The sequence below is a fragment of the Parasteatoda tepidariorum genome, chromosome 10, assembly GCF_982258835.1.
Source record: "Parasteatoda tepidariorum strain Cologne lab strain chromosome 10, Ptep-v5.0, whole genome shotgun sequence".
NCBI lineage: Eukaryota > Metazoa > Arthropoda > Arachnida > Araneae > Theridiidae > Parasteatoda > Parasteatoda tepidariorum.
The window spans coordinates 101,157,725-101,170,320 of record NC_141764.1 but is presented as its reverse complement, the minus strand read 5'-3'; the positions used below and the strand labels follow the sequence as shown (position 1 = coordinate 101,170,320).

Genomic DNA, 12,596 nt, shown 5'->3' with positions numbered 1-12,596 from the left:
TAAATGTAAATTTCAGACACTATTTCCAAATTTATAAATCTCTCATTAATTTACAATAGTGTTAGTGTATTACTATTTTTTAATGAAAAGGTGATATAACAGTTCATTTAATTTTTTTTGCATTCTATGAGAAATGTTGTTTTCTCCTATGTATTAGTTATTTTATTTTAGCTTTAATTTTTATCTTGCCGCTTGCAATTTAGTATGCCTAAAAAACTAAATAATTTTTTTTTTTACCCATAAACAATCTATTAAGCGTATGATTCCGTATAGTAATTTGAATTTAAGATACCCAAAAATTTTCAAATCTGGTGACCCTTAGGGTGTTCGATAGTTGTTTTTCTTTGGGCGTCAATAGCTTTTGCAGAAAAACAACTTTTACAGGCTTCTAAAACCTGCAGTGATTCCCAAGCTTAAGTAAACAGACTTTCTATTAATTGCATAATCGAAAACGGACCACTTCATTCTAACAATATTGAATTGAGTCTGAGATGAACACACATTTCTTCCCCAATTATTATTAAAAAATTGAATTAGAGTGTATTCTGTTTCTATGACCCGTGTGTTTCGTATTGACTGATTATCCAGGGTCTCATCCTTTTCTTCACTTGTCAAAAGCTTCTCAACCCTGGTGTGGTGTAATATAAACATACATTGTACTTTTAATAATTGTTGATTAAAGTTAGTGTTTATAAATATAAAAAAAAAAGATTTTTTTGTACAAATTTTCGCCATTCCATTCACTTGTCACAATTAAAAAAAATATTTATCATCGGTCCATATACTTTAACTACGTTTAATGTCTTGCTAAGCTACGTTAATATTAACTTCATAGACATTCACCGTGTTAGAAATAGAAAGAAGAATTTTCATTTTGCATTAAAGGTTTTAAAATAGACGAGTATTTAAAAATAACTTCATTTAATGGAATCTTCTAGTTCTGATGAGTTCTTGAAATAGTTCTATTTTTAGGAACGAAGTTTAATAGACGACTCAATTTGGAATTGGAATAGCAAGTTTAAAATGTTTGAAGGAGCGAAATTTTGTTCCTTTTAAATGGTAGATTTTTCTATTTTTAAAATTTGATTTCATAAACACTCTTTTTGGAGTTAATAATTTTTTCTTTGTTTTAAACGTTATTTTTTTTTTCAATTTCTAATTTTTTTTTTTTAATAAATCATTTCTACTTGTTAAAGACCCAGAAATGTCATTATTATTCTTTTTTACAAATGTTTCGTGATAAAAGTTGAAATAATTGTTTTAATATCAATGTAGTAGAAACATCGTTTATCACATTTGAAAAGTTTAATTTTGAAGTTGAAATGGTGTGTCATTATTCATAAATAAATGACTTCAAAACCGTTGAAAAAGTTTAGTTTCTTGAAAGTTAAGTAGTAATATTTAAGTAATACTATAATTAAAGCAGAAATGAAATAGTTATTATTATTTTTTAAATCTCTCTACGAAGTATAAAGATTTTTCTTTTCTGAGAATTTCTTTACTTCGTACAACTGCCAGTTGTGCTACGAATGGCAACTAAGTATTTATGTAAATATTCGTAGCACTCATCAATCAAAGCATTCAGAAAGGAACATAAGTGACATCCATTTCAGTGACTATGACGTCATATCACCTCTGTGTTATTTCCCTTTTGACATCGAAAGTCATTTCAAGGTTCTTAATAAAACGTACTAATATTATACAATTCAACATAAAACACTCAATTTCCATCTGAAAGCTTGCGTGCGTCAGATGCTGCACTAAATATTTACGATTTCCAGAATAACTGCATACTTTCATTGATTTTAGGACCCACCGAAACTTATAGAATTCAAATAAATTTTCCTTATGCCCATAAATGATCTCTTATTAGTAATAAGTCTATGAAGAAGGGGTATTCAAAGAATAAAAAAGATTTTTCACCAAAAATAAAATAAAAACACGATTACACTGTTTCACATTTGAAGCTAACTCATATTTTTAAATTATGTATCTGTTTTGGTGAAAAGAATTATCTGGGCTTTAAATCGGACAGAAAAAATTAAATATTTACAAAAAAAAATATTGAACTTTTTAAAAATTGTATCTACTTGGAATCATTATACATTCCGTGATTAATTTTAAATTTTTTTCATATTTTGTGGGCAAATAATGCAGCGTTCGCTTATAGTAGAATAATAAATAATAATGCAGAAAGTTTCCATTTATTAAAAAATAGATTAAAACACTTTAAATTTTCTAATTTCATTTCTAAATTTCACTTTAAATTAATTAGTATAAATTAGCACGCTGTAGGGGGACAACAGTTTCGAATATCTTCTATACAACGATTATTCATAAAAGAACTTTGTTTCTGCCCCGCCCATAAATTCAACTTTTCTAAATGCTTATTTATTTTTAAAGGATTTTAAATCGATAAGTTAGCCTTTTTTTTTTCTTTTCTTCGAAAGTATTTTGTAGTATTGATTTGTTAAGTAAAGAGACAATAGAATGATAAGCTACATTTATAATTCGTTCGCGAAAGTGTTTTTGGTGAGAAAAAAAATACTCTTCCAAGTAAACAATAAGATCTTGGGGAATATTGTGATGTTAATTTATGCAAGTTCGAAAAACTTGTGAGTTACCCGTCAATAAATTCTTAAATGAACAATTAGAATAAAAATGTTATCAAGGAAAAAAACAACAAAGTAGTTCCTCACTATATTGATCCAAGCCTTTTAATTATTTATTTACCCATTGATTGGCACTTATATTTACTATTAGCATAACATAAGTCTATTATTTACGAATACTACAAACATTATTTACTCTACAAATCCCAAGCACCTTGTTATTACTGTACCGAAAAAACTATAGTTTGAATTGATATATTGATTTAGTAAAATATTTATAACTTAAAAGAAAAAATTCTGTTTTGCTAATTTCTATTCCAAAAAATGCTGTTTTTTTCGAAATTTTCCCATTCATTTCTTGATTTTGTAAACCATAAAAATGTTTTCTTTTTCTTGGAATATTGCTAAAATTATTTCATTTTATTTATTATTTTTTTGAAAGAAAAATTTGTATTAAATATGTATAAATGTGAAATTTGTATATGATATGCATACTTAATATAATCAATGTTAAGTATGAATAACATAAATAATGTAAAATTTGTATAAATATTACAGTTGAATTTATTTTATTTAATTATGAAAGATTAATGTAAAATTTTATTATTGCTGTTCTTTTATAATGTTTTACCAAAGTTATCGAAAAAAAATGTAACAAGACAACTATAGACTCATGGGCTTGTTTGGCGATGGTTATTCCCCCCCCCCCCTCAATAATTAAAAATATCTGAGTCTCACTCAGTATTTCAGATAAATAAATTTTTTTTTCTCGAATTATCATCGATTTAAACTCCTTAAAGTTAAAAAGCAAGAAAGAGATAAAAATAATTAATCTTTTTGCAGGCATTTAGCACTTTTAAATTTTTCCTGTGTGTGAAATTTAGAAAACTATTGTGACTTTCTAATTTTATTTTGTCCCCCTTCAAAAATTTGGCCCCTGCAACACCTATGATACACATAAATAGAGATATATTGCAGGGAAAAAAACTTTCCTTTGCGTCGCATAATGGTGCGAGTACTTTTATATTTCTCGTTTCTATGGTGATTAATCTTTTTATCATTTTTTTTTACTGTATTTATATTAAATCACGTTTTCGATATTTTTGATGCGTTATACTAGTTTATATTACACACGTTTTTAAAATTTTCTGTCTTTTTTTCTAAAGGAACCTACATGATTGTTTTGGTTGGTTAGGGTGAAAAAGTTGTTATGGTTATTTTATTACTATTTTTCTTGTATCCAAAGAAAGACAAGTGCTAGATTTTGACTGCATAGATTTTGATGCATGAACTTAACAATGAGTAGATCTTTGAAAACAGAATGAATATTTTTCAACTATCTCTCTTTCACTTTAATTGCAAATTTAAAATTTATTCTTTTACCAGAATATTTTAATTTTAAATTTTTTTTTTTTTTAAATTCCTGGGAATTGTAATGAGTATGCAAAATTACATTAACCTTTTGATCGATAATAATAGGTATTCATGTTTTTTTTTACAGGAAGCAAAGCTTGTGAAAGAACATCTTTTGTATTTTTGCGTAAGGAGCTTCCTGTTCGCTTAGCCAACATAATGAAAGAAATCCATCTACTTCCAGAACGTTTACTTCGAATGCCATCTGTAGCTTTAGTGCAAAGCTGGTAACAACAGTTTTTCATTTTTTTATTGCCTTACTATAAAACCACGTATTAAGCTGTAATTGTATTTATAGATGCTATATATAATATAAATGTGATTAAATAAACAATAATAATATTCAAATAATAGTGAAAATTGTATTGTGCAAAAAAAATTTTTAAACAGAAAAAATTAGGTCATTTACCAAACACTCTTTTTGCTTAGTATTTTTATGTTTTTTTTTTTTTAATTAGTCATGGAGTTTATTTATAAAAACGAAGATTTAAGAAAAAGTGGAAACTAGTTACTGTATTACACTTTATGTAGGTTTAAAAAAAAGTTTTCTAACTAGCATGAAACCATTCAATGCATTGTAATATTCTTAACTATTAAAATATTTAATATGTAATACCTAGCAGTGTTTTCACTACAGCGCGAGAACGCGAGAATCTCGCATATTTTTGTCCTTTCTCGCAATAAAAAATGATTAACGCGAGAAGTTCGCGCACTCTAATAATCAATTTCAAAATGCACGAATTTTGGAAAAAATTTCGTCTTTTGCCTTTTTGAATAAAATCCGTTTCACTTTTCTTCCTTGATCTTTCATTATTTTGAACATCGGTCTTTGTTATCTAGCTTCCCTATTTATCAGTATTGTTCAGAACCGGTGCGAGCGAACAGCAGAACACCCCCCCCCCCGAACCACCGAATCCCTTTCAGAACACATTTCTCTGCAACCACGTGTTCACCGTAGGTAAGGTTTCTTCGTGTAAGACGTTTGCATTTTTTTATGCATGAATGTAAGATGGACAAATACCTTGTTAAGGCGACATCTTCTACTCCGTAACGGACAAATGAAAATGAAACAAATGTCGATAGAAACGGTCAAAACGAAACAAATACGGATATTTTTCAGCCAAATAAATATAATAGCCGATGAAAAAGTAGATATAGGACATTTTCCATATGATGATGCAGCAAAAATATTCAATTAGAAGATGTGAAAAATGTATCATAATTAAAGAAATAATTTTTTTCCAAGTCTATTCGTGTTTCTTTAATTTTTAGAAATCTCACTTAACTTTTTGAAATCTCACCCTGTTTTTGAGAAAGGGTGAGAAATTCTCACCCATTTTTTTTCTGCAATGAATACACTGCCTAGTTTCTTTAAAATTCAAACTAATTCAATAGTACTTTAAAATCAGGATCAGAAATTTAAAAGATTGACCCCAAATTAACACATTTCAATTTCATAGTTCAAAAATAATATCAAATATATTAATACTTTTTCGAAATATTTATATAAATGCCAAAATATGAAATTTTAATATACTACAAATATTTGCTTTAATTTTTTTTTACAATATTGAAAGGTTAGAAAAAAAAATAGTGTATATGTAGTTTTTTTTACATGCTTTAAATGTTATTGGTAAGTCTTCAAAACCTTAAGAATTTTGAAGCCCTTGAATTAAAGGGGCCCAGTTACAGGATTATAATCATTAATTTAAGTAATCAGATTAAAATTATTGTACATATATGTTTATATAGGATTAATTTTATTGTACAGATATGTTTATTCATAGTACGTATATTCTTTATTTCATAGGTATGAAAGAAGTTTTGAAGAAATCTTAGTCTATGAAACTTCAGAATCTAATAAGAAGACTTTAGAAAGGTATTGGCCAGCAGGTGTTTCTAATGAAGTTCGCAATATTTAGTGCCCTACTTAAACTATACTTAGAAGCAAAAAAATATATAAAATTTTAAATTTTTACAATTGTTTTTAATATTTAAATAATGTGTTAGTCTATCCTATAGATCAGTTAATTATTTTTGTCTATTATCATTGTAAATCTATCTTAGCTTTTGTATTTTCTTATGGTATAAAACAATGTAAATTAAATTTGTTATAATCTGATGTTAAACAGAAGAAAATTTTGCTTTCATATTTTCTGTGTGAATTTATCTTTGATAAAATTTAGTACAGAACAGAAAAGCAGTTAGTGTAGTAAAAATAGTTATAAATTAGTGTAGTAAAGGAAGTGTTAATTATTCAAATTCTTAGTCACTGATGTTCAAATATAGAGAACCTCTTTTTTCATATTTTTTTTAGGGGAAATATAGTTATACTTATAGTAAAAAAAACATTATTGAAGTTTATAGTCTTGTAGTATTTAAGAAAACTCATCTTATGTGTTTCCTTTAAAAATATGGTAAAATTCATTATCCTGGCTGAAGCCTAAAGCATTAATCGCTAGGACGAGGACAAAGGATCTGCCGGCAATAAATTTTTTTACGATTTATTTTGCATTGTTTACTCTAATAAAACGGTTACAATTCAAGATATATAATTAGACAAACTAGGGGGTAACAGTGATTCCACTAAACGGATTGTTAGAAACTCAGGATTTCAATATTTCTGGGTCCCTTTTTACCACTTTTCTACTTCTTTATTCATCTATTATCATTTAAATTCCTAATATTTTATCCATTGGACAAAAGAAAGAATTTCAAATCATATATTTTAACTATCAAAGCTTTTAAATAGGGCTAATCGAAGGTAAAGTAGTGAATTTTCTCTCTCAACCAATAATAATAAAGGATTTTTTTTATATTTAAAATTTAGTTTCAATTTTACCTACATTAATCTGTTTTCAGGCTTTTATTTTCCTCACTAGAGAATTACACTTCCCTTCTAGGATTTTTGGTGTATTTGACACTCAGAATGCATATATATATTATATACACAGAATACATATTTATAATATATACACAGAATACATATTTATACTATATACACAGAATACATATATTTATACTATTTACACAGAATTACTAAGTCAAGCCAGTAAAATTAGGTTCAAATTATTGGTCTCTATTGCTTCTGCTAATTATTGCCTAAAAAGTACCTTGATAAGCTGAAGTTCATGTTATTCCAAAATAATAGTTTAAATTTGTAAATTGGAAAGAGGTTCAGAAAATCTGCTATTTATAGAAATGTTTGTCAATAAAAATTAGATTATGTTTTCAATTTTTAGGATTATTTTTAATGAAATAAGGCTCATACAACTTTTGGAGTTATAAGTTTTTCCATAGAAATAATAACTTGTTTGCATTTTTATTACATTTTATTTTATTTGCTATAAAACTATGAATGCAGAGTATTTTTTCACACTTTAATATTAAGTGGAGACAAGGTATGTTTTTATTATTAATTAGTTGTTAATTAGTTTTTCATTTTATAATTCTCATTCCACATGTTTTGAAAGTGAGTATTATGTAATTTCTTTCTATGGTTCAAGATATAAGTATACTACACAAATTGAAAAACTGTAAAAACTTTTTTTACAGTTCTATTTTTAAGAAAGTTATTTAATTTCATATTTATATTATTTAGTGTAAATATATGTTATTGTGAAAAATGGAAAGTTTTATTTTGAAGGATGTCAATTAGGCTTAGATTTTTGTTCCTATTTTTTCTAATTTTGGTACGTTATTTACCTTTGGGCAATTCCACTATTTGCATGTTTCGTGTTTGCTAAATTTAAAAGCGTATAACTTAGTTAAAACAATTTATATTCTATTAATTTTTTGAAAAGATAAATCTTGGTATCATTTACACTTGTTATAGTTTTTAGAAATGTGAATTTTTTTTAAAATTGAAATCTTTTTGTTGCAAACATAACAATTAGTTTTTAATATTTAAAATTTTTTTAAACTTATAAAAGTCTCTAAAAAATTTGAGTTTTTAATTTTCATCTTCCCAATTTTTTTTAAAAACTGAATTATATGCATTTAAGGCCTGCAGATACAACATTCGTTAATGGTGTAATTGCCCATATGTCCTCATGTTTCATAAGCAAATATTAAACACAATATCCAAGTTTTTATTTTATTTTATAGAGTATCTGATTCATTTGATGATTGTTAAAAATTAACATTTTCAATCTATTATCAGGCACACAGATTGACATGAAGAAAGACTTGTTTTGAGATTTTTTTCTAATTCTAAAATATTTTAGGCTGTTCTTTGAAAGCTCTGTCATCATATTAAATAATATTTCCTAACACTTGATAGATTATAAACTATTTTAATAACTTAACTGTTTTGTGTGTCTTTAAGTTCTGTTTAATCTGTTTGAAGTCAGTTCCCTCTTTGTCAATTATAAAAATTGTGCAAAATATTAATGTGATGAAAAGCCACAGTTTTGTCAAAAGTTGTGTTAGTGATCTTATTTTTAATATTTGAAACATTACTCTAACGCTGAATTGTTTGGACACTGCAATTGAGAATTATTCATTTGTTTTAATTTTCGTTTTGGTGAAAGAATCTTTTCAATTTGGCAGTACTTAAAAACTGTTTAATTTTTAAATTATTTGGTAGCTACATGGTATTTTAAAATAATAGATTTACTTTGATTTTAAGGCAAGGCTGTTGCTTCTTTTTATTTTCCTACAAAGAAAAATACCCTCAAATTACAGTTTACTTAAGGCACATGAATTAATAATTTTTTTTTTTTAAAAAGTGATTCTTTTACAGTTTCTGTGATCGCCTTTTGAAAATTCACAACCGCCACAATGATGTTGTTCCAACTATGGCTCAGGGTGTGATTGAGCTGAAAGAGGTATGCCCACTGGATCAACAAACTGAGCACAGCATACAGTATTTCTTAGATCGATTCTATATGAGCCGCATCTCCATACGCATGTTGATTAATCAACATAGTAAGTTTCCATGATGTTTATTTTGTTTTCTTTCTATATATTTATTTTAAAGACTGTGTGCCCCGTCCCTTGTGAAAAACTAAACACTCCTGAATAACTTTTGATCTAATGATCGGATTAGCACAAACAAGGGCTCGATTTTTATGGTCCAAGGGGGTAGTCTTAAATATGCTAATCAGTTAGTGCTGAACATATTTTAAGCTACTGAATCAGATATGAAAATAAGCTTTCTCCGAACAAACATTCCTGTAAAAAAAAGTTTGGTTTCTAAAGTGTACAATTTCTTGTGTCAATTTGTAGAATATAATTTTATATTTCTTAAAAATACAAAATTTGAGGAACGAAATCGGTTGAATAGTTCTTGAGGAGTCGAATATTAAAGAAGTTTATTTAAAATTCGATGTATTATTTAGCTGCTGATTTACAAAAAATGTTTTTTAGATGTTACAGCCAATCCAAATTTCAGGTATTTTTTTTCAATTAATACTGTATGCTTTTTATAGTTTGTAAGGAGCTGAACTAGCTCACTATCTCAGATAAATGCAATACTTATGCTGGTTGTCTAAAAGATGGGGGGGGGGGAGAGAAATGATTCATTGCTGTGAAACAAAATTGTCTCTTGAGAGATCATATGTTTTTTTTGGAACAACGATTGTTGAGGAAGGAATCTCTGACTAGATTTGAAAGAAGGTTGCTGCTCTGTGATATTTTCAGTTTCTAATGATCTCAATAAACATTTAAAGGCCTTTTGATGACCACTGTATGTAATAAATAATGAAGTGACAAATTAAAAATATGTTTAATTTGATTTATTTAATTGCAAAAGCAGAATGTTATCTAATTTAGATTGTCTGTAACTAAAGATACCACAGAGCAACAGCCTTCTTTCAAATCTAGTCAGAGTTTCACTCCTCATTTCTCTCAATACTTGCTATTTCCAAAAAAAAAAAAAGATTTTAAAAACCCATTTTGTTTAAATCATTTTGCCCCATCTTTTCTCAACCAGCTATATTTTTTATAAAATCCAAAACAATCAACTGAAGGATAGCAAATTCATTTCTATTCCTCACTCAAGTAATATGCCATTAGTATTGCAATTGGCATCCTATTTAACGTTTAAGATTTCATCGCTCATATATCTCAATAGAATATTCATTTTCTGGCAGAATTTTTTTGGTACTTCTGATAATATTAAATGTTAAGTACTAAATGGTTTTGATTTTTAAGTTTCATAATTGTAAAACATTTGAATAATTAATATATTTAGTCAAAAACATATTTTTCTGAAACCTTTTTGTACAAAATGTGAGTATTATAATTTTATTCCTATTTATAAATAAGACTTGTAAAAATTATAATTTCTTTTCCTGACATGGAATTATATGTATGTATGATATGCACTTCATTCTTAAAACATTTCTTAAGAATATCAAATACTTAGTTGGTGGATGCCTATGTTGAAATTTAATATAAATATTTTTGCAGCATCTCTGTTTGGCACTAATTTAAATGGCCATCCTCGACATATTGGCTGCATTGATCCTAACTGTAATGTTACATCTGTCTTAAGAGGTAAGTTACTGAAATAAATAAACTAATGTTTAATCTTTATTTATTCTAGTAAGTACTTAATTTTTATGCATATATTTTCAAAGTAAATAAAATATTTGATTTATTAAGTTTTAATAAAGAAGCTCCTTTATTAATTATGGCACACCAATTTTTAAATATGTACATGTATGTTACCGTGAATGAATGAAAGAAAGAAAATGTCGACTTTCACCGGTAAATGTCAACCATCACATAGTCTCTTTGGTGAATGTCTGAAATATGTGTTATATCCTATTTGATATGAATTTATTCATTGATATTGTTCTATTTATTCGATATTTTAATATCTGCTGAGGATAGATTAGGAGAATCATCAGTGTTCCCAGTACCAGTTAAATGCATACTGCGCAGTGGCACTTGACCTTAAAACATTGATGTAGGGCAGGGATGGCGAACCAATGGCACGCGACACAATATTTTGGGCACTCCACCGATCACAATTGTTGTTACACTATGAATTGTTATTACACAAATGTTATTACGCTATGAAGCATATGTAACAATTAAATTAAAATTCACAAAAAACAAACAAAATAATAAGCAATTATTAATAAAAAAATTTAAAATTAATTCTAAATAACAATTATTAAGAGTAAAAAACAAGCTAACAGTAAATAACTAGCAAAAAAAATCAACAGTCCTGCTTAAACTAACATCTTACAACCTAATATAAGTTATTGGTCATCTAATCTGCAACAACAGAAGTCACACTGATGTTACTTTAAGTTGAATTACTTGTATAACTGAGACATTGCAAAATGTATTTTTTTTCAATGTAAATAAAGAGTTTTGAGTTGATAGTAATTAGTATTATTCTTTGCCCATTAATCACGAAGTCAAAATTATTTGACGGCACGTCTACGACCTCATTAAGCAATTTTTTAGAGAAAATGGCACGTTGGTGTATAAAGGTTCGCCACCCCTGATGTAGGGCATCCCGGGCAAATGTATACCAGGTAGGGGCACTGAACCTAAAAAAACATAAGTGTAGGATGTACCAGAGACTTAACTAGACCTAGTAATATATTTCAGACATATACCAAAGCGACTATGTGATTGTCAACATTCACCGGTGGAAGTCAACAACTACCCATTTCTATCATTCACAGTCACCCATATATATATTTTATTTGCATCTGACAAACTTTTTTTTCTTTGATTTTAACTTTTTCTCTCTTAAAGAGTAGATTCATAAAAAAATAGTTGTTAAGTTTATAAAAGTAATAACACCTTAATTGCCTGTTTTTAGAAGATAATATAGAATTTTTAATAAAGGAAATATTTTGTTTCAATTTATTACTTGTTACTTTTTAAAATATGAAGTGAAACTTTTCTCTTAAAACAAAGTAACTATGCATAATTGAAGCTCTCACATGCTGAATACTACTTTGTTTGTTTATTTATAGATGCTTATGAAAATGCCCAGTTCCTTTGTGACCAGTATTATATGGCTTCTCCTAGCCTTGAAATTGAAGAAATTTGTGGTATGCATTTTTAAAATAGATAACCTTTATGCATGGTATAATGAAATTTTGATTATCGGAACGCTTTCATTTGACACCTCTGTCGACTTTAGTCAATTTAAAAGCTTTTTTTTCTTAGATTTTTTTCTCCTCCTTACATAAATAATAATGTGCTATGTTTATACATTGTAATTAGATTTATTTTTATTTTTCCTCACCATACTGTCACTGATAACATGAGTATTGAAACTTTAATTTAGCCATGATAAGGATTTCACTCACTTCATGACTGGGGCTTAAGAGTTAAAAGAAATTGATCAACTCTGGTTAGTTAAAATGTGGTCCTAATAAACACATTTAATGTTATCATTGAGCCCCCTTCGTAAAATTGTATAAAAAATTTCCATGCTATGCACTACTCTCCCATTGAATAATATGGGGGAAACCATGTTTGCAGGAAAGTTTGGAGCTAAAAGTTTGAAAAAAAGCTGAGACTAACGCTCAAAGGGTTAAAATGGTAATTAAAAGTACCTTAGTGTAATAGCGTGCAATAGTTATTGATGTCTTG

General features: G+C 27.4%; 1 protein-coding gene across 3 annotated transcripts in view; it reads left to right on the top strand.

The window, feature by feature from the left end:
• Positions 1 to 12,596, top strand: part of Pdk (pyruvate dehydrogenase kinase) — a 55,214-nt gene that overhangs the window by 25,829 nt on the left and 16,789 nt on the right. For all 3 annotated transcript variants that reach the window (XM_071184342.2, XM_071184344.2, XM_071184346.2), the window contains exons 2-6: positions 4,114 to 4,252; positions 5,836 to 5,904; positions 8,770 to 8,954; positions 10,440 to 10,526; positions 11,972 to 12,049. In XM_071184342.2, coding sequence (XP_071040443.2) covers positions 4,114 to 4,252; positions 5,836 to 5,904; positions 8,770 to 8,954; positions 10,440 to 10,526; positions 11,972 to 12,049 — 558 coding nt within the window. The remainder of the gene's footprint in view (positions 1 to 4,113; positions 4,253 to 5,835; positions 5,905 to 8,769; positions 8,955 to 10,439; positions 10,527 to 11,971; positions 12,050 to 12,596) is intronic.